This window comes from Panthera uncia (assembly GCF_023721935.1).
Source record: "Panthera uncia isolate 11264 chromosome B3 unlocalized genomic scaffold, Puncia_PCG_1.0 HiC_scaffold_1, whole genome shotgun sequence".
NCBI lineage: Eukaryota > Metazoa > Chordata > Mammalia > Carnivora > Felidae > Panthera > Panthera uncia.
In genome coordinates, this window is record NW_026057582.1 from 74,787,407 (window position 1) to 74,809,302 (window position 21,896).

The following is a 21,896-nucleotide window of genomic DNA, read 5'->3' on the forward strand; positions in this document are numbered from 1 at the left end:
TAGTAAGTTTCTTTCTCAATTGTAGACAATTAGAGGGACAGGATAAATTAGGACTTTAAATTTTTCTATAGGTAAAAGTTCAAAGTATCTACAGGTAATAAAATGATGTCAAATGACCAGAGGCATGAAAACGTACATGTTTTCTGTGTACATGTCTCTATGAGGGATATTGATGTCAAGGACACTATTGCGCAAAGAGCTTGCCGTGGGATGGAACTCGGTGTTAGGAAGGAGAAACAGAATATTTAATCCCTGTTCTTTGCAAATTGTTCACAGAAGAAACTAAGACTAAATCTCTTTCTCAGAGAATTTCAGGGCACTGCAGTCTTGCTATTTATTTTATTTGAAATAATTCAAGTGGGCTTATGGAGTTAAATAAATGAGCGATCTTATTTCTTTAACAGCAGAGGTACCATTATAACTAGTGTATATTCTTTGGCATTATCTGAGAGACAAAATTTGACCTAAGAACCTGTACAGACCGGTGGAAATGCTGATGAGTCCCATACAAGCCCTGGTCCACAGTGTTCAGACATTGGATACTGATGCTTCTGAATTTTTTTCACTGAAATGATTATGACTTAGTTTTACAGGTAACTTATTGTTTTAGTGTCCATTAATTAATTTGATCCTTACCATGTGTGGCATTATTCTTTCACAGGAGAGGACTCTGAAGTTAATAGAAGTAAGGAAAATGGTGTTAAGATCACATAGCCTGTAAGAGGCAGAGCTGTTGAATCAGGCTCTGTTGTTCTATCTTTAAATCCTGTTCTCTTTCTCCCAGTAAAGATAGTAGAAGGATCTTGGTCTTAGACTTGAATTACCTTAATCAGCTTCTGAGGTGATCCCGGATAAAGTTGAGATTGTCACTACTCAAGAAGAATACGGTAGCTGCCCAAACATCTTTGGTATCCTTGCTTGAACTCTTAAAGTGATTAAAAAATATGCACTATTTTCTGCTACTACTCTAAGTCAAAGAATATATTTGAGAAAGTGGGTGTCATCAGTAGGTAAGTTTTGTAAAAATGGAAAGCATGGAAATACATATAAATGGGAATTAGGAGATGAATGTAGTAAGGAATTTAGCATCTTACAATGACTCCTATCCAGGCTTTTCTCCTTCCTTCCAGTCAGCATATTCTCTGGTCACAAAGATGGGGATGATGATTATGTGTTCACTTATAGTGTGCCATGTACATAAGTGCTTTACATAAGATGCACACCTAATCCTTACAGCAATTATGTGCTGTGTGCTATTTCCTTTAAAAAATTTTTTAATGTTTATTTATTTTTGAAGGAAAGAGAGACAGAGCGTGAGTGGGGGAGGGGCAGAGAGAGAGGGAGACACAGAATCTGAAGCAGGCTCCCGGCCTCAAGCTGTCAGCACAGAGCCTGTTGCGGGGCTCTAATTCACAAACTGTGAGATCATAACCTGAGCAGAAGTCAGAAGCTTAACCAACTGAGCCACCCAGGCACCCCAGTGCTGTGTGGTATTTTTATCTACATTTAACCCTTGAGAAAACTGAGGAAAGGGAAGTTAAGTAACTTTCCTAAAGTCCTAATGTGAACAAATAGGGGAGCTTGAATTTGAACCTAGGAAAGTTGGGTTTCAGGCTTCTTTGTAACAGCTACTCTTCAGCACCTATTCCTGCTGCCCTCCTGCTGCTAGAGTGATCTTTCTTCATGATCTGCCAAATCATTCACAATAAATTCCAACTCCTCAACTTAACATACAAGACTATGATCTGAGCTCCTCTTCCTTTTTAGCCTCACTTCCTGACACTTGCTTTCATGTATTCTGTGTTGAATCATGTCAAACCTGTTGGCATTCCCCAGTGGGGATGCTGTGATGATTTACACTGTCTTCATATATTCCAGTCTATTAGGCCTGGAATGTCCTTCCTGCCCTGCCCTGTCTTCTCTGCCCTCACTCTGCAGTCTTCTTCATCATCAGGTTAACTCTAATTCACCTTCCAACATTCCACTCAGTGAAGACCTTCTCTGGAGACGTGTCTCCGACTCTCCTCTAGAACTGGGATTGCTGGTTTACACGCGGGCCTCCTCTGGCAACACATGTCAATGAAATAACATCAAGATTATCAGTACCACATCACTTATGACATCCTCAGTGTAAGTTTAAGCAAAGTTGGGCACAAACTCTGAATGTTGTGATGATCTTGCCAGTTGTAAATGTAGTGTTTGCCTCAAAGTACTGGATACAGCTTTACAAAATTTCACAATTAGGGGTGCCTGGGTGGCTCAGTCATTGAGAGTCTAAGTCTTGACTTCAGCTCAGGTCATGATCTCATGGTTCTCTCATGGTTCGTGAGTTCAAGCCCTGCATTGGGATTCTCTGCCTCCCTCTCTTTCTGCCCCTCCCCCACTCTCTCTCTCAAAATAAATAAATAAACTTAAAACAAAAAAACAAAAAAACCCTTCACAATTAGCAGAAAAGGAGTCTTTTGGTTATTACAGAAATTTTAAGACTTTTAAATGAGAAAGAAGGCATGCTGACTTTATGCCCACAGTCCCACAGCTCCAGGAGTATGCATCATATGAGAACTTTGAGAGACAAAACAGATGAGCATAAGGAAAGAGAAAGAAAAATAATATAAAAACAGGGAGGGGGACAAAAACATAAGAGACTCTTAAATATGGAGAACAAACAGAGGGTTACTGGAGGGGTTGTGGGAGGGGGGATGGGGTAAATGGGTAAGGGGCACTAAGGAATCTACTCCTGAAATCATTGTTGCACTATATGCTAACTTGGATGTAAATTAAAAAAAATAAAATTAATAAAAAAATAAAATAAACTTTAAAGTCCTTTTGCCTAGGTTCCAATACCAACTCTGTCAATTACCTAGCTCTGTGACCTTGGGCAAGTTATGCACTTTCTCTGTGCTTCAGTTTCCTCATCTCTGAAGTGGGGATAATGAGGATAGCCTACACTGTAAGAATGTTATGAGGATTAAATGAATTATTACCACTTAGACAATAGTAAGTACAATAGAAATTTTCTATTATTACCTAAATGATTTTCAACCCTTATGATTCTGCCATTTGGTTATGACTGAGAACAATTTGGCTTTGCTGTTGTAGTGTCAGAATATTCAAAGATGTTGAGGACTTGGAGTGTATCCTCTAATCAAAGGACTTTACACCATAAGAGCACAGTTGATTTTTTAAAAAAAGGAATTCCTTTTCATGAGAAGTTTATCTTCTTTCTTTCTTTTTCTATTTCTAGTTCTTTCTTTCATCTATCTATCTATCATCTATCATTATCATCTTTTCACTTATTGTTCTACCTATTATTTATTTAGGGGGATGAGTGTTGTGTGGGTTTTGGAATCAGAATGTCTCAATTCAAATACCAGCCTCTTCACTGACTGTGTTTTACTAGATAATTTACCTAATCTCTTCAAAATTTTGTGCTCCTTAAAATGGAGATAGAAATTAAAATGTTGCTGTGAGGATAGATGGGGTAACATATGCTAATAGTTTAGCATATAATCCTGCACATAGTAAAGTGCTTAGTAAATATTTACTACCAGTATCACCACTATTAATAATATGTCTACCATGGAGATGGACAGATATTATTGTTTATTATCTCAGGAATAAAATTATGGATAAATTTTAATATTTTCTATATAATTTTTATATAATGAATAGATCAAATGAAAACTTCTACTTACTAAAAAGATCCCACACTTCACAGACTCAAATGACAAAGTAAATCATCTCATAAATACAAAAAAAGTTACACAAATGATCTCATTTTATTTCTGTAACAGTTCTGTGAAGTAAAATAATTTTTGTTACCCATCTTTTATAAATGAGAAGACTGAGATTGAGAAAATAGATTTACTTAAAGTAATCCATTTGGTGGGGGTGTTCAAACTTAAATCACTCAGCTTTCACTATCCAGGCAGAAAAAAGGTGTTCCTAGCAAAGATGAAAGATAGCTAGTAATTTGCAATGCTTCAGAAAAGCCATTTTTTATTCTGAGGAACTTCTTTAGATCCTGTCTTATGATTTAACTCTTTCAAGAATTTTTCCTTGATAATTTTTACTCAATATTTTTATCTGTATTCCCTGAGCATCCCTGTGTATAGTTTGTAAAATGGTGTTAGACTTATTCTTTAACTACCATTTATAGCTTTTCTGTATGGAAATTTAACTACTGATTTTTACCTCTGATTACAAGGACAGAAGGCTATTTCAAGGCAAAGGGATTGAGAATGATAGGGGCCTCAGTATGTTTTAGCTTTTCAACTCTTTAGAGCAACATAGAGAAAAGCATTTCTCTGTATAGGTTGACCACTCTTCAGGTATTCCTTACTGACAAGCAAAATGAAATTTTCACATGCATACTAAGTCTTAGGACTCAAACTCCCAGGATGTTATTTATAAGCATGGGTTTTTGGTAAGCAGGAGACCTCTGTTTCTTCTGTTGTTCATCACTAAAAATGACTTAATCTTTAATTGTATTGAAACTCCCAACCTAATTTAGAAACTAAAAACAGTCTTTATCATTTGATTGAGTAGAATGTTATTCTTCTAAAGTTGATCTCTGTACATTATGTTAAAAAAGATCCATCTAAGAAATTTGGTATCAAATCTCGGATTCTGACTTCTTATACTTGCCTTAAGCCTCAAAAATTTATTTAATAATTGATTTAAAATTTTCCATCTGAAAGAGAATTTCTGGCAATACAAGAGAGAGAGACAGAGAGAGGGAGGATTAGGGAACAACATTAAATCCAATAAAAAAAATCGTCATATTCTCTAGATTATTATTTGAGAGAAAAGAACTATAGGTCTGAGTGTAACAGAAATCAAATGTGAGTCAATAATGTGGTAAGAAAATTGACTATGCCTAAGAAATATGAAGTTTCCTCTCCTATATTTAGCATCACTTAAATATTTTCATAAGACTTCTCCTTTAGGCTGTACCATGCTTACAGTGGTTTATATTTATTTATTTTTGCAGAGAACCAGAGCCACCAAGCCAGTACCATCTGGGTCCCCATGGAAGTGGCTAATAATGTCACTGAATTTATATTCCTAGGACTTTCCCAAGATCCTGGAATGCAACTGATGTTCTTTGCCTTATTTCTCCTCTTCTACATCGTGATCATGGTGGGAAATCTGCTCATTTTGCTTACGGTCTTTTCTGATCCCCAGCTCCAAACGCCCATGTACTTCTTCCTCAGTAACCTGTCCTTTGTGGACATTGCCTATTCCTCAGCCACAGCACCCAAGATGATTGCAGACTTTATTTCTGAGAAAAAGACCATTTCCTACTGGGGCTGTGTAACTCAGATGTTTACCTTCCACTTTTTTGGGTGTGCGGAGATTTTTTGTTTTGACTGTTATGGCTTTCGACCGTTATGCTGCCATCTGCCAACCTCTCCGTTATACTACCATCATGAGTGCCAATGTTTGTATTGTTCTGGCATCATTGTCCTGGTTAGGAGCCCTGGGTCATTCCTTTGTTCAGACCCTTCTGACCTTTCAGCTGCCTTTCTGCAATGATCAGGTCATTGACCACTACTTTTGTGATGTCCACCCAGTCCTAAAGCTTGCCTGTGCTGATACAACCCTCGTAAATATGTTGGTGGTTGCCAACAGTGGCCTCATCTCTCTGGGGTGTTTCCTCATTCTTCTGGCCTCCTACACGGTCATTCTGTTTAGTCTTCGTAAGCGGTCTTCAGAGAGCCGGCGCAAGGCTCTCTCTACCTGTGGGTCTCATTTCACTGTAGTAACTTTCTTCTTTGTCCCTTGTATATTTATTTATCTTCGTCCCTCCACTACTTTCCCACTGGATAAGGCTGTGTCTGTGTTTTATACTACCATTACCCCAATGCTAAACCCACTCATCTATACTCTGAGGAATGAGGATGTAAAGAATGCCATGAAACGGATATGGAGTCGCAAGGTCTCCTTGAAGGAAAAGGAGAAGGGATAGCTTGTCAGAATTGCAAAATCAGAGAATAAGCTAATACCTTCAATTATCTGTAACTTATTAATGATTTTTAAGGAATAGTCCCTAAAATTCAATTATCTTGTACTTTTCATTTAACCAGGAATAATTTGAGACTCTTTTTTCTATGTTTAGGTGGGCTAAACTTAAGCCTTTCTATACCGTCTAGGTTTCTATACTGTCAAGGTTTATCCTCTCTTACTTTTAGAGTAGGAGAGTAAACACTCTGAGCCAGTATCTCTTTAACTGCTTTATGTCCCTTCAATTCAAATTAAGCTTTCTTAAACTATAATTCAACAATGTAGAATGATGTTACAAGAGAAAGATCTCTGAGGAATCTGACCATTTCTCTTAAAAACAGAAGTCTAACTTCCCAGAAACTGCCTCCTTGTCTCCCAATCTCCCTCCCTTCCCTCTCTTCCTCCCTCCTCCTTTCTTTCCTTCCTTCTTTTTTTTTCCTTCTTTTTTCCTTTCCTAGTCTTTCCCCACAAATATCATATAATCTAGTAGGGGAAATGGATTCATAAAGAGATAATGATAGTACATACATAGAATGCAGTGAAAATGCATACATAGAAATATACGCTGCATACAATTAAGAGGTTAGTGTACATTCATAAACTACCCAAAGGATTGTTTCTTTAGAGGGGGAAAAGGGGTACATTTTACATATTTTGTGTGGAGCAATTTTTTAAAGATCCTGTTGGAAAATTTGAATACTCTCTATAATCCTAGTAGTATATTATTTGTACTAAAAGTTATCCTACTTTTATTTTTGCAATACATAGAACAGACTAATTAAAGCAACTAAAATGAATTGACATTTGAACTATTGCAATGACTAAGTCAAGGAGATATATTATACATTTTTGGTTAAATTTATTTTCAATTTTTGAAAGGGACAGAATAGATTCTTTTCTGTTGTGTTCTTAGTAAGGTCAGAGGATAGCTGGATGGTCTCAGTACTTCAGAAAAGCAATTTTATTCTGAGGAACTTCTTAGATTTTGTTTCTATATCTCTATATCTTTCAAGAATTCTGCCCTGACTATTTTCATCCAACATCTGTTTTCTGTGTGCCTTAAGCACACCTCCATATGGTTTATAAAATGGTATCAGACATTTTTCCCAGTTTTTGTTCCCTTACTGGATTTTACCTCATTTCTGTAATTTATTAATGATATAAATAACATATCTTACCTTTTTTCTACTCCCTATGTATGGCACAGAGCTGGATGCACAATACCTATTTGTGACAGAGTCTACCTGTTGTTATCCCAGTATCCACTGTTCCTTTTTTCCCTTAGTAACAGAGACGACATTATTTATGGTGACCCCGTTAAAATATTAAAATACCACCACTAACCTTTTGTTGCATTTCCCTATAGTTATTTTTCATATTACCTTTCCTCTGTGAAAAAGGATCATTCTATCCTTTTAAAAAATAACAAATATACTGAACTTATATTTAAAATTGTGGGCTACATGAGTTTTCCTTTTTCCTCCGAAGATCTAAATAAAATAGCAATAACAACAAACGAGAAAAAAGTTTAGACTCACAAATAGGACAGAAGTTAGATGCAGACAAAAGATTTCAACATATGTTTGGAAAAGACAAGACAAAGGCGGGGTAACTGATATGGCAGAGGAGAGAAGGCTAACATGAAAGTAGCAACTGAGAGGAATATTGAGGAGAAATAGACAGATTTATCTCCCAGAATCCCTGACATGTTTGAGATGCCAGGGCACCAGGCAAGGATGATAGTGGGGTTCAGGGCTAGTTATAGGGCAATTAAAAGAAAGGAATGGTTCAGTCTACCACCTTTTCTTTTCACCCCTCACTCGCAGATGCTCACACAGGCATACACTTCACAAACAGAATACTGACATCTTTGCATTAAGAAATTAAACTATGTTAGAGAAAAGTCTTTCACATTTTTCCTTTGGAGATCACAAATGGAATGGCTGCCTCTCTGCTAGAACCTTGATCAGAAGCCCAGCAGTCAGTAAGCTCTGCTCTGTTGATCTCTGCCTTTGGTCAAAGTTTTGGTGCCTAAGTCTTTAATATACATAAGGTAGTTGAAGTAAAACGTGAGCTGTTAGGAAGGCAAAAGGGAATTTTGGAATTAGAGATAACACAAATTCATTGTAAAAACCATTGATATCTTTTTGTTTTAATGTTTATTTGTTTGTTTTGAGAGAGAGAGAGAGAGAATGAGCAGGAGGGGGCAGAGGCAGGGAGAGAGAGAGAGAATCCCAAGCAGGTTATGCACTGTCAGCAGAGAGCCCAACTTGGGACACGATCTCACAAACTGTGAGATCATGACCTGACCTGGATGCTTAACCAACTGAGCCATCCAGTCACCTCCAAACAACTGAATATGAAAATTCAAGTCAAGAGGTAAAACACTTAACTCATATTTGTCCCAGGAGAACAGAGAAGACAGAGGGGAAGAATTTAAAAGAAACAATGAAAAGAAAACTCAGAGCAGGAGGGTTTAAGTCTCCAGATACAAAAGATGTACTGAGTGCCTACCCTAGTGATGAGAAAACAGTAACTAAGGCACATTATTACGAAATTGTATTACCCTAGAGATTGATAAGATTATAAAATTATTGAGAGAGGAAAAATACAGGCCACAAAAAAAGTATGCAAAATCCAAAAGGCACTAGAGTATTCAATAACAACACTGGTCCCTTCAATACAGTGGAAAAGTGACTGAAACTGATTCTCAGGCAAGAATTCTATATAGAACAAAACCATCAATCAGGTGTGAAAGTAGAATAAAACATTTTCAGTCATGCAAAGATTTATAAAATTTACTCTATAAGTACACTTTCTTTGAAAGTATGGGAGGATGTGTCCCAGGAAAAACAACTAAGAGGAGATAGGCTCAAGAAATCAATGCAGCAGTGGCCAAAAGCACTTTTAAGATGAGAGCTGTGAAGCAGGCATAGGGGGCAGTAGAAATGGATGAAAGCAGAAGGATAGAAGCCCCAGGAAGGGAGGCTTTGGAAAACAGAGAGAGAGTGGGAATTTATATTATTTAAGATGATGATGGAGCATCTTAATTATAAAGGTATAGGCAATAGGATGGAGCAAGTTGATGGGTTTAAGGGCACATTTATAGAAAACTGTATCATTTAGGACTCTTATCAGAAAGCTGATGACACACTCAAGATAGGATAATTCACAAAGAGAAATTCACAGAGGGACTGTCTATAAAATTGTAGATATGGAGGAGTCACATGGGACAGCATATAACCAAGGGTAAGGAGCAGGAGAGCTGTTAATACCTTTGTGCCTGAAGGGAATGGCAGAGAGTAGATATAGAAACCTGAAAGGAGAGAGATTTTCTTTCTCCTGATTTTTTAAAAATTAAGACTAAATTTTCCTAGAGCAGTTTTTGGGTTCACAGAAAAATTAAAGGAAAGGTACTAGGATTTCTCATATACTTCCTGCCCCAACACATGCATAACTCCCCTCATTATCGGTGTTCCCCAACAGAGTGATCTATTTGTTACAGCATATCATAATCACCCAAAGTCTAGTTTACATTATGATTTATGCTTACTGTTGCATATTTTGTGGGCTTGGAAAAATGTATAATGATATGTATCCATCATTATATTATTATACAGAGTAGTTTCACTGCCCTAAAAATCCTCTGTGCTCTGCCTTTTCATCTTTCCCTTTCCCAATCCCCAAACCCCAAGCCCTGGCAACCACTGATCTTTTTACTGACTCCATAGTTTTACCTTTTCCAGAATGTCATATAGTTGGAATGAAACAGTAGGTAGCCTTTCAGATTGGCTTCTTTCATTTAGTAATATGTATTTAATTTTCCTCCATGTTCCCTCTCTTTAAAATTGAAATCTGATTGACACACAATGTCACATTATTTTCACATGTGTACCATAGTGATTCAATAAGTCTATACATTATGCTATGCTCTTCACTGGCATAGCTATCATCTGTCATTTTACACTATTACAATACCATTAACCATATTCCCTATGCTGTATCTTTTATCCCTGTGATTTGTATATTCCATAACTGGAAACCTGCATCTCCCAATCCCTTTAACTTATTTTGCCAATCCCCAAAACTTCCTTCCTTCTGGAAACCAATTAGTTTGTTCCCTGTATTTGTGGGTCTGTTTCTGTTTGTTTGTTTATTTATTTATTTATTTAGTTAGTTAGTTTTTTAGATTCCACCTGTAAGTAAAATCATATGGCATTTGTCTTTCCCTGTCTTATTTCACTTAGCATAATACCCTCTAAATCCATACATGTTGTTACAAATGGCAAGATCTCATTCTTTTTTTTATGGCTGAATAGTATTCTATTGTAGCTATATACTACATCCTTTTTTTTAAATCCATTCATCTATCTGTGGGCACTTGGGTTGCTTCCATATCTTAGCTATTGTATATAATACTGCAATAAATATACAGGTGCATATATCCTTTTGATATCCAGTATCAGATATCAGTATCAGAATTACTGGACCATATGGTATTTCTGTTTTTAATTTTTTGTTACATCCATGTTGTTTTCTGTAGTGGTTGCACCAATTTACATTCCCACCAACAATGCATAAAATTTCCTTTTTCTCCATATCTTTACCAATACTTGCTATTTCTTGTCTTTTTGATTTTAGCCACTCTGACAGGTATAAGGTGATATCTCATTGTGGCTTTGATTTTCATTTCCCTGATGATTAGTGATGTTGAGCATCTCTTCATGTGTCTGTTGGCCAATTGTTACCTTTGGAAAAGTGTCTATTCAGATCCTCTTCCCATTTTTAAATTGGGTTATTTGTTATTATTTTTGATGTTGAGTTGTATTAAGTTCTTTCTTAATATGTTTTGGATATTAACTCCTTATTGGATATATCATTTGTAAATATTGCCTTCCATTCAGTAGGCTGCCTTTATGCTTTATTGGCTGTTTCCTTTGCTGTGTAGAAACTTTTTATTTTGATGTAGTCCTAACAGTTTATTTTTGCTCTTGTTTCTCTTGCCTGAGGAGACATATCTTGAAAAATATTGCTGTGGCTGATGTCAAAGAAATTACTGCCTATGTTCTTTTCAGGAGTTTTATGATTTGGAGTGTCACATTTAAGTTTTTACCCATACTGAATTTATTTTTATGTATGGTATAAGAAAGTGGTCCAGTTTCGTTCTTATGCATGTACCTGTCCAGTCTTCCCAGCACCATTTGTTGAAGAGACAGTCTTTTCCTCATTGTACACTCTTGCCTCCTTTGTCATGGATTAATTGTATAAATGTGAGTTTATTTCTGGGCTCTCTATCTTGTTCCATTGATCTATGTGTCTACTTTTGTTCCAGTTCCATACTGTTTTTAATTATTGTCACTTTATAGTACATAGTTAAATATGGCATTGTGATACTTGTAGCTTTGTTTTCCTTTATCAAGATTTATTTAGCTATTCATGGTCTTTTTTGCTTCCATACACATTTTAGGATTATTTTTGCTAGTTCTGTGAAAAAATCCTGTTGGTATTTTGATAGGGATTGCATTGAATCTGTAGATTTCTTTGGATAGTAAGGCCATTTTAACATCAATTCTTCCAATCCATGAGTGTAGAATATCTTTCCATTTGTTTGTGTTGTCTTCAATTTCTTTGACCAGTGTTTTATAATTTTCAGAGTATAGTTGTTTAACAGCTCTGGTTAAGTTTATTTCTAGATATTTTATTCTTTTTGGCATGGTTGTAAGTGGGATAATTTTTAAACTTCTCTTTCTGGTATTTGTTATTAGTGTACATAAATGAAACCACTTTCTTCATATTAACTTTGTATCCTGCAACTTTACTAAAGGTAACTCAGTCATCCTTACTTTACAAACAGAGAGTTTAATATAAAGATAATTTTAGGAGGAAAAATATCTGAAAGATAAGAGATGGAGATCAAGCTGATAGAATAAAATTGAGATAGAACCTAAAATTCTTTTTCTTTCTTTCTCTTTCTTTCTTTCTTTTTCTTTTCTTTTCTTTTCTTTTCTTTTCTTTTCTTTTCTTTTCTTTCTTTTTCTTTCTCTTTCTTTCTTTCTTTCTTTCTTTCTTTCTTTCTTTCTCTTTCTATCATAATCATCATCTATCTATCATCTATCTATATATCTGTCCATCCATCCATCTATCTATCATCTACCTTACCTACCTAAAGTTTTCAGAGAACATTTCTAGGTGAGAGGTATAGGCAAGTGTTTGTGTATTCATAGGTGGACAATAATTTATAGGTTGATTTAGGGAAATAGGGACAGTTCCTCTCTTGCTCATCATTATAAGCCTGGTGCCTACTACCATGTCTGACATATAGTAGCTAAGCACATGAAGAAGACATTGAATAAAAGTTAGAGATTTTAAGGAGTTATTACTTAAGATCTTTATTGCAAACATCACCAAACTGTTCAAGTAATTCAGGCAGTATTAGATTTTGATAGATCTCCATTTTCCTAAGGATCCAACATCTCTAAGTGAATTGGAACTACACATCATAGTTTAGAGAGCATATCCCACATCATAACATTTTGTAGTTATAACTTAGAGGAGTGAGCCGTTTTCCTTACTTGTTCTGGAAAATTCAGATATTGTGATTCTATGTTTCTTGGATGAAGAACACATCAACTTTTAAATTATTCCCTCAGTGTTTTGATTCCTAACTGGCTGGCCCTGGCCTCCAGAGAATTGATTTTCTTAGTCAAAATCCATGATGCTAGTTAGCTCATTGTTACATCAGGGAAGGAACTGATATATACCAAAATACAGAAACAAAGCTTTCTGTTGTGGATGGGGGAAGAGGCACCTCTACCCCCTCTATAGTCCTTGACTACATCAGGACTGTCACTAGCAACTGGTAGGTGGAATAATGGTGTTAGAATATTTACATAAACCACTCTATTTTTTGAAACTATGAGGTAGATATAATAATAAGAATGATTATGTAAAATACTCAAAGAATAGTGGTAAGCAGAAGCTTCTAGTAAGGAAAGGTGTTAGGGAAACATGGAGATCATATAGAGCCGACCTTAACCATGGTGGACAAACTATTTCTTCTTTTGTTTCATGTCCACAGGTATTTTTAAACCCAACTCTGAACTGGACGTTTAGAAGATGACTTCGTCATCTCATACTTGCAGGATGAGACATTCTTAAACAGTCTCAATCAGAGAAAGTTTTTCTGTCTTGTGGGTCTTCAGTAAGTACCAAACCATTAAAAGAACCTTCCAAAATTTTGAATCCTGTCACTCCTGAAATGAAGTTAGGAAAAACCTCACTTATGATAGTTCTTCAGGATGATTTCTGTGAATATGGGGGAGATAGGGCCTGATATGTTTCATTTTGAAGGGACTGGAGTTGGTAGTCATGACAACTCTGTAAGTGAAAATAGAAAAAAACCCTTAAAAGCAGACCTTCATTTGAAATTAATATGGGTAGAATAGGTATCTTAAAAAAGAGGATTCCAGGAAATAAAATCAAGAATCATGAATCAGAGTCAGAAAACACCAAATGGATTAATAAAACATTTAGATTTAGAAGTATTTGACATTTTTTCCTATAAAGTCATCAACTAGTTTATTCACTTATAAATTCATTCATTCATTCATTCATTCATTCATTCATTCAATAAACACATCTTAGTGACTGTAGTGGGGCAGAAGCTATCTTAGGCACTAGCCAGATATATAAATGAGACATGCTTCATGTCCTCAAGGGGCTTAGAGTTTCAGTTGCATTTTGGCCAAAATATAAACTGATGTGAATAGATGTGAATAGAGCATTACTATGCAAGCCCAAATTTCTCTGGTGTTTGTTAGAAATCATTCATACAGATTTCAGTCATTATAGAAAAGGGCCTCTGAGACTAGTCAGAGGACTTAATAATAGTGATTTATCAACAGTCACATAGGATTAGAGTCTAGGGAAAACAGGAGAAGATAGTAGTGTTTAGAAGTCAGATGTTCTTGACCTCTTCTCTAAGCTATTTCTCAAATTTAGTCTTCTGGATCCAAGGAGAGTAGTTGGGGATAGAGAAATACAAATAGACATTAAAGGGCAATATTTTAGAAATTATGTATAAGAAGAATAGTTTTTCTATTGAGCTTGATTCTTTGCAAAGGGAATATAAACATCATCATTATCATAATAATGACATTAATAATAGTAATTTAAGTAAGTATGAACTATATTTTTCTGAACTTTACATGCATTAGCTCATTAATCCCTACAATAAAAACTATGAAGTTGGTACTATTACTATCTCCATTGCACTTATGGACACATTAAGGAAGAGAAGTGAGTGAGTTGTTCAAGATCACATAGTTAGTAACTGGTCAGCTGCAATTAGAACCAAGGCACTTACACTGCATATCTATTTTAAGAGAAATGCACAAGCAGCAAATGATCCTCTCATACTGAAATAAGCCCTTCTCAGATCCTAATGCTTTCTTCTTGCCTAGTTTATTGTGGGCAACAAAATATCTAGGAAATCTAGATAATTACTACATTGTAGTATTCTCTGCTGTTGGTTTATTTGTGAGACTCAAGATGCCTGGTCTCCACATACCCCTGTATGTGGTGCAGATGCTTTTACCTCCTCCCTATCTTACATAATAAGATAGGTAAGCTCGATGTCTTAGGAATAGGGAAAATGAATTTAAGTTATGTATTTTATGTGCTGTGTATATCTACAATGGTGATTAAATCACTATCCCTCCACGTCGTCACCCATATTGTTCTTAATTTTATCTTCATAGAATAGAGAATTATACAGTAGGTTAGTCATTAAAATTCTAGTTGAAATCCCTCATGTTGCTAGGAAGAAGCTGCTGTAGAGGGAAGTTGAATGACCTTTTTAAGGTCACACAGATTTTGGTGGCTAAGCTGTCATGGGAATCCAAGTTTCTTAATTCTTGTTCAGAGCTCTTTATAGATGCCCTTTAAATTGGAGTATGCATCATATAAATATCCTACACTGTGTAAAATTCACCTCTTTATAAATATTTTGGAGAAATTAAAGGAATATGTAATACATATGTCTGTATGTGTAATATATGAGTTATAAAGACAAAACAAAAGATTTCAAATAATGACTTTGTTTTTGATTCCTTATCCTACTATTCTAAAAATATCTTTTTTTCTTAATGATTTGCTTTAACATGGATCTTACTGAGGTAGAGTACTCTTTAAAATTCAAGTCCACATGTCTCTATTTTCTAAAAATTTAGTACCTTCCTGCCGTGCTTGCGTATAGCCTCCCTTTCTCACTTGACCTTAGTCCCCATTTTTCAAGGTCCCCTAGCTTAGTAAGGCTAAAGCTCTCCTACATAGTCTTCACCATTGTCCCATGATCAGTGGGTTTGGAAGGCTAAAGTACTTTTCTTCTCTGGGGAAGAATTTTCAATAAATCATCACTTGAACCTATTTATGAACATTTTTATTTATTTTATAAAACTATTTTACTTTTTCATTTAAATGAATACTCACTGGTAGCAACGTGACCCATAAAGATGGGCTGTTTTCATCATCAGAAGAAATGCCTGACTAATAACTTCCTCTTTCTTTTACAGCCTTTTTTCCCCTTCATCAATACAACATTTCCTTTTCTTCCATTTTCCCAGCCTCTCAGTTTCAGCTTACTCCTTCTACATGATGTTATTGAAGCAGAGTCTGAAAGCAGTTCTTATGGTTGTGAGTTTTTGGTTTTTGGGAGGAGCTAGGATGAGTGACTTTTACTCTGGAAGACACTGGCTTCTTCATTCACATCTTCATCTAAGGAAAGAGAATTGACAGTGGTCATAGATGATAGCTAATGTTTTAAAAATGCCTCTTGTATGAAGGTAACTGCATATCTCTTGAGTTGTTTCATCTTTTACTATTTCAGGATCTATGTGATAGCATCCCTAATTCCTCAAGATATCTATTGGCAAGATATCTATTCTTCATGTGATTACTGAGAGCTTGGCTAGATACATGGATGTCCACTGCATTGTTGGTAAGAAGTTCTGCACAGATTCTTAATTTTCCCCAAAGCATTTTTTCCCTTGAGGAGAGTTCACAGTTCATTCACCTGTAGGGAGAGCATCTGTACTTCTAGGTATCTCCCATAGTCATCCTCTAGATACTATATCCCTACAGATTAAGCACAGAATGGGAATTCGCTAGATGTTGTTAAAAGAGGAGCAGTCTTTTTTAGAATCCACATATAAGTAAGCTCATGCAGTATTTCTTTGTCTGGCTTATTTCACTTAGCATAACATCCTCCAAGTTCATTCATGTTGTTGTAAATGTTAGATCTCTTTTTTTTTAAAGACAGAATTATATATATTATTATATCGTAATTTCTTTAGCCATGTGAGAGGAGAATGGTTGTTACCAGGGACAGAGAGGTGGGGGAAAATAGAGAGATGTTGCTCAAAAACAAATTTGCAGTTATGCAGAATGAATGAATAAGTCTAGAGATCTCATGTACAGAATGATGACTATCATTAATAATTCTGTACTGAATACTGAAAATTTGCTGAGAGAGTAATTTTTAGGTGTTCTTGTCACTGAAAAAAAAAGGTAACTGTGTGAAGAGATTATATTAATTAACTTGATAATAGGACTCATTTCACTATGAATATGTACATCAGATTGCCATGTTGTACACCTTAAATATATGCAATTTTTATTAAAAGAGAACAAAAAGAAGAGAGGGCTTGTATCAAGAAACTTAGGAGGCATAGGTGTAGGCAGGATGAATTAAAATCCACTTGACCAAGCAACATAGCTGCTCTAAGAGTAAGCAGTGGCTTGGAATAGTTATTTCCTAAATGGCAGCCTAGGAAGGAAATGCCCTACCTCAGTTTCCATAGGTGGCTTAGCTCCCTGCAGAATTTCCACAGACATGATTCCTTGCTCCCGGCTCTATTGGCACAATCCCAAGCTTTCCTTAGGGGGTGGACAGAGCATCCCTAAATAGTTATGGCAGATTCACTCAAATTTTATTAAAAACCTCAATGTGCTGGATGAACCTCATTTCTGACACAGAAGATTTAAAGATGCATTTTTTAATAGTTTGCCATTATGGTGCTCAAATTCTGACTGACTTTGGTAGTGGGACAATGACAATATACAATTCAACATTAAATCCTGCCAATTGGATCTCCTAAGTATTTTCTAAAGAAAACACTTCGTTTCTCTTAATAGCTGTTGCTGTATCTGTAGTTTAACCCACACCTAATCCTACTTCAATTTATTTGCAAAGAGGCAAGGGTGATATTTCTAAATCACAAATCTTGTTAAGTTATTCTTTAGATTTTATTCTAAAATATATTGGAAGCTATTAAAATATAATTTTCTTCTTAAAAGACACAATACTTGGTCCTTTGGCTATCTCTATTCTGTTTTTGTGCTTCAGCAAGTTGCAGATCTTCTATAGCTCCTAGAAACCCTTCCTAATCACAAGGACTTTGCATTTGCTCTTCCCTATTCCTAGAATGCTTTTTCTCTTGCTTTCAATTAGTTGAAATGTCACTAGTTCAAAGATGCTCTTCTAAAAAAGCCATCACCATCACCACCATGTGCCACTACCATTTATTTTCTATCATAATCCCCTTTTTACTTCACTCTTGTCTCTTATCAATAGTGGTAATTATTTATTTTGATTATTTATCATTCATTTATTTACTTATTGCTTGTTTACTAATTAGTTTTGTGTCAATCTTCTAAAATGGAAGTTTAAGTGAGTCAGAAACCAAGTCTTCTTGTTCATTGTTGTATTCTCAGCAGTTAAGACATAGTAGATATCCTCTAAATAGTTGTTGAATAAACAAATGGGTAATTTATAGAAGTGACACAGACGCTATATGTTTTGGGATAGAGCTTTCAATATCGTGTGTAAAGTTTTATGGAGGCTATCAGGCACCCTCTCCAGGTAAATATAGTAAAACCATTGCTTTCTGGATTCCTAGGAAATATGTCAATCTGGATAACCATGCTTTTAAGAAAGTTGAGGATTGAAAATTGGCAGCATTATCTTTCTTTTGATTAAAAATTTTCCAAACTGAATTTTAAATTTCACTGTCTTACTAAACGTGATTAATTAACTCACTAAGGCTCACCTTGGGCTATTCATGAGTGGGAATATTTATCCTTTTGCTAAAAAGTCCCACAATGCTGAACCTTCTCAGTGTTTTTGTTTTCTTCCTTTTGTGTCAGATTGCTGGCAAATACTGGTCTTTTCTCAGTGTGTTGACTTATAGTGAACCATCCCTTCTTTAGCATTATTTTCTTGCTTTTATAACATATTAGTTCTGAAAGTCATGTCTATGGTCATTAAAATTATGCACAAATTGAGTGGGTAGCTTTGAAGGAAGAAACACTGGATTACTTCAGTCAATAGTATACATAATCTTTATTGCTTGGATGCTGTTTCATCCACTTGGTTTTATAGAATCTTAACTTTGTTTTTCTATGCTTACCTCCTGAGGAGAGGCAATATTATAAAACAGCACATCAGTAGAACAGAAGCAACTCTTTCATATTGGTTGTTGGCTATAAGAAATACTTACTTTGATGGGCAGTGTTTATATTACCTAAAAGAGGAAGCATATTTGGTAAAGTGAATGATTATATTATTTTTATTCAATGGGTTTTGTTTTATCTAATAGTAGGTTCAAGACTAGGCCTTGAGCAAAATTTTAACAATAATCTTATTCCCACTGTCATCTTGAAATGGCAGAATGGGTCAGCTTGGGTAGTAAGCAAACCCATTTCTTAGATCTCTATATCTTCTTCCTACCTTCCTGGGGCAGTGGATAAAATGCATGGTCAGTGCAGTAATGAGATCTGATCGCAGCCCAAAGAATTTTCATCTATGACCCTGCATTGTTGTATATTGTGGCTGCTTACCTATTACCAAGGATTAAGCTGTATAGGCTTTGGTTAAAGAAGAAATGTCCATTCATTACACATGAAGCCCTGGGATCTTTTTGAAAGATTAAAAAGAAAATACTGCTAGATCAGTGTACCCAATATTAGACAAGCAAGTTTCCAAGTTGGCTAGATTTCTTAACAACAACAAAAAATCTAGAAATAACAGCTCTTTTTCTTATTACCAGTCTACAATTTGGCTTATCTTATAAGTAGCTGCATATATTTCTTACTAAGGTAGATGCATGGGGAAAGAATTAGTACACTGCTGAGTTTCACAAAAAATAGAAATTAATAACATTAATAGATTGGTTGGTTTCTGATATGTGACACACTTCATATGATTTCAGTGTTTCTAATTTTCAGGTCATCACTTACTTTTCCCCTATTTTGGCTTATCAGACATCAAATGGGACAATCAGATGTATCCTAATACAGTCTCTTAATAACAGAGGCCAATCTGATGATTTCAAAAGCAGTAAAATAATGCTATTTGGAGTAATTGCAATTTCTTTATTTTTTTTATAGCCACATTATTTTTAAAAAGTGAAGAAATGGAACCTGCAAATTACACCAGAGTGACAGAGTTTGTTCTCACTGGCCTATCCCAGACTCGAGAGGTACAACTAGTCCTATTTGTTATATTTCTATCCTTCTATTTGTTCATCCTTCCAGGAAATATTCTTATTATTTGCACAATCAGGCTTGACCCTCATTTGACCTCACCCATGTATTTCCTGTTGGCTAATCTGGCCTTCCTTGACATTTGGTACTCCTCCATCACAGCCCCTAAAATGCTCATAGACTTCTTTGTGGAAAGGAAGAGAATTTCCTTTGGTGGGTGCATTGCACAGCTCTTTTTCTTGCACTTTGTGGGAGCCTCAGAGATGTTCCTGCTCACAGTAATGGCGTTTGACCGCTATGCTGCTATCTGCCGTCCTCTCCACTATGCTACTATCATGAATCGACGTCTCTGCAGTATCCTGGTGGTTCTCTCCTGGTTGGGGGGCTTTATTCATTCTATAATACAAGTGGCTCTCATTGTTCGACTTCCGTTCTGTGGGCCCAATGAGTTAGACAGTTACTTCTGTGACATCACGCAGGTTATCCGGATTGCCTGTGCCAATACCTTCCCGGAGGAATTAGTGATGATTTTTAGCAGTGGTCTGATCTCTGTGGTATGTTTCATTGCTCTCTTAATGTCCTACGCCTTCCTCCTGGCCATGCTTAAGAAACATTCAGGCTCAGATGAGAGTACCAGCCGGGCCATGTCCACCTGCTATTCCCACATCACCATTGTGGTATTTATGTTTGGGCCATCCATCTACATTTATGCTCGCCCATTTGACTCTTTTTCCCTAGATAAAGTGGTGTCAGTGTTCCATACTGTGATATTCCCTTTACTTAATCCCATTATCTATACCTTGCGAAATAAGGAAGTAAAGACAGCCATGAGGAAGTTGGTCAACAGATATATTTTATGTAAAGAGAAGTGAAAGTGGCATATTCTAGAATCTTTCTGAAGGTCATCGTCCTAAAGTAGGAAGCATTTGCAGTGGTAATAGTACTGCTTTTCATCTGAGTTCTTAAATTCCTACCAGATTTTTTTCCCTCAATTCACTGAAAAAACAAAGAAATTAAGACAAAAATAAGTTTATTCACACCCTCCATGAAACTTACAGCAGATCACCATTAGAAATTAAGATATAATGATGGTGTAGGGGCACCTGGGTGGCTCAGTTGGTTAAGCATCTGATTTCGGCTCAGGTCATGATCTCGCAATGAGTTTGAACCCCACGTCAGGTTCTGTGCTGACAGCTCAGAGCCTGGAACCTGCTCCAGGTTCTGTGTCTCCCACTCTCTCTGCCTCTCCCCTGCTCATGCTCTGTCTCTGTCTCTCTCTCTCAAAAGGAAATAAAGATTAAAACAAAATTAAAAAAAAAAAGATATAGTGATGGTCTGCTAAACATATTTTCACTAATTGTTTATTGAATGAGTATTCTGAAGAGGCTTTGGCTGTGAGGAGAATGTTTGTTGAGAAATAATAAAATAAATAAGACCTGGGAGACATGTTGTTAATGAATATGAAGAAGTAAGTGGCTAGCATATGAATATGAGTAGCTTCAAGTAACCAAATTAAATATTGTTCCCATGGTTCAGTCCTAGCCCAGTGGGATGGTGTTTGGTAACCCACCTTCCTGGGACTAGAAAAATAGATTATTTTGTACTTTATCTTTTCCTACTCCAAGAATTCATGATGGAAACTGAGGATTCATTTACACAAGCTGTTTTAAGTCATATTTCATGTGGCAACCACTCAACAGTATTGGTGACAGAACTCAAGATTTTGTCACAGCCTACAGCAATTTTTATGAATTCATAGCAGAGTTTGTTACTATGTGAGACTGTGAGACCCCCTCTCATTCCAGCGGAAGTCTCCAGCCAAGTAGTGCTTTTTATAGCCAGTCTCTACTTACATCCTCCAGTGTGAAAGCAGACTTGGAGGAAAGGGATTCTAGGCTGACTGGAATGAACAGACATCTAGCTGTGTGATTTTTAAAAGGTTAATATTTCCTTTGCACTTTTTTGTGTGTTTTCTGTATTTGCTAATTCTTGTTCTCATGTTAAATTAGTTTAGTAGGGTGCTGCTTTTGTTAGCCCTATAATTCAGAGTTCTTTCCCATTAACCCATTTTTTTTTCATTACTGCATATGGAAGAGACCTAGCTGTATTGGTTTTAATAATCTTTTAGTGATTTATTTATTAGAGATCAATTTACTATTGCTGACACTAAGTACCCAATTATTATTTTTTTTTCAATATATGAAATTTATTGTCAAATTGGTTTCCATACAACACCCAGTGCTCATCCCAAAAGGTGCCCTCCTCAATACCCATCACCCACCCTCCCCTCCCTCCCACCCCCCATCAACCCTCAGTTTGTTCTCAGTTTTTAACAGTCTCTTATGCTT

At 36.0% G+C, this 21,896-nt stretch overlaps 2 protein-coding genes across 5 annotated transcripts in view; both read left to right on the top strand.

Moving 5' to 3' along the window:
- Positions 1-21,631, top strand: part of LOC125909756 (olfactory receptor 4M1) — a 118,631-nt gene extending 97,000 nt beyond the window's left edge. For 2 of the 4 annotated variants that reach the window (XM_049613217.1, XM_049613218.1), the window contains 3 exons: positions 13,085-13,207; positions 15,893-16,003; positions 19,453-21,631. In XM_049613217.1, coding sequence (XP_049469174.1) covers positions 15,982-16,003; positions 19,453-20,420 — 990 coding nt within the window. In that variant the 5' untranslated portion in view covers positions 13,085-13,207; positions 15,893-15,981 and the 3' untranslated portion in view covers positions 20,421-21,631. The remainder of the gene's footprint in view (positions 1-13,084; positions 13,208-15,892; positions 16,004-19,452) is intronic. The other 2 variants (XM_049613219.1, XM_049613220.1) reach the window with 2 other exon arrangements.
- On the top strand, positions 4,999-6,035 carry LOC125909771 (olfactory receptor 4S2-like). Its single transcript, XM_049613235.1, is given in 2 exon segments — positions 4,999-5,361; positions 5,363-6,035. Coding segments are annotated over 2 exon segments (939 nt in total). The 5' UTR covers positions 4,999-5,031; the 3' UTR covers positions 5,972-6,035.
- Positions 21,632-21,896: the final 265 nt, after the last annotated feature.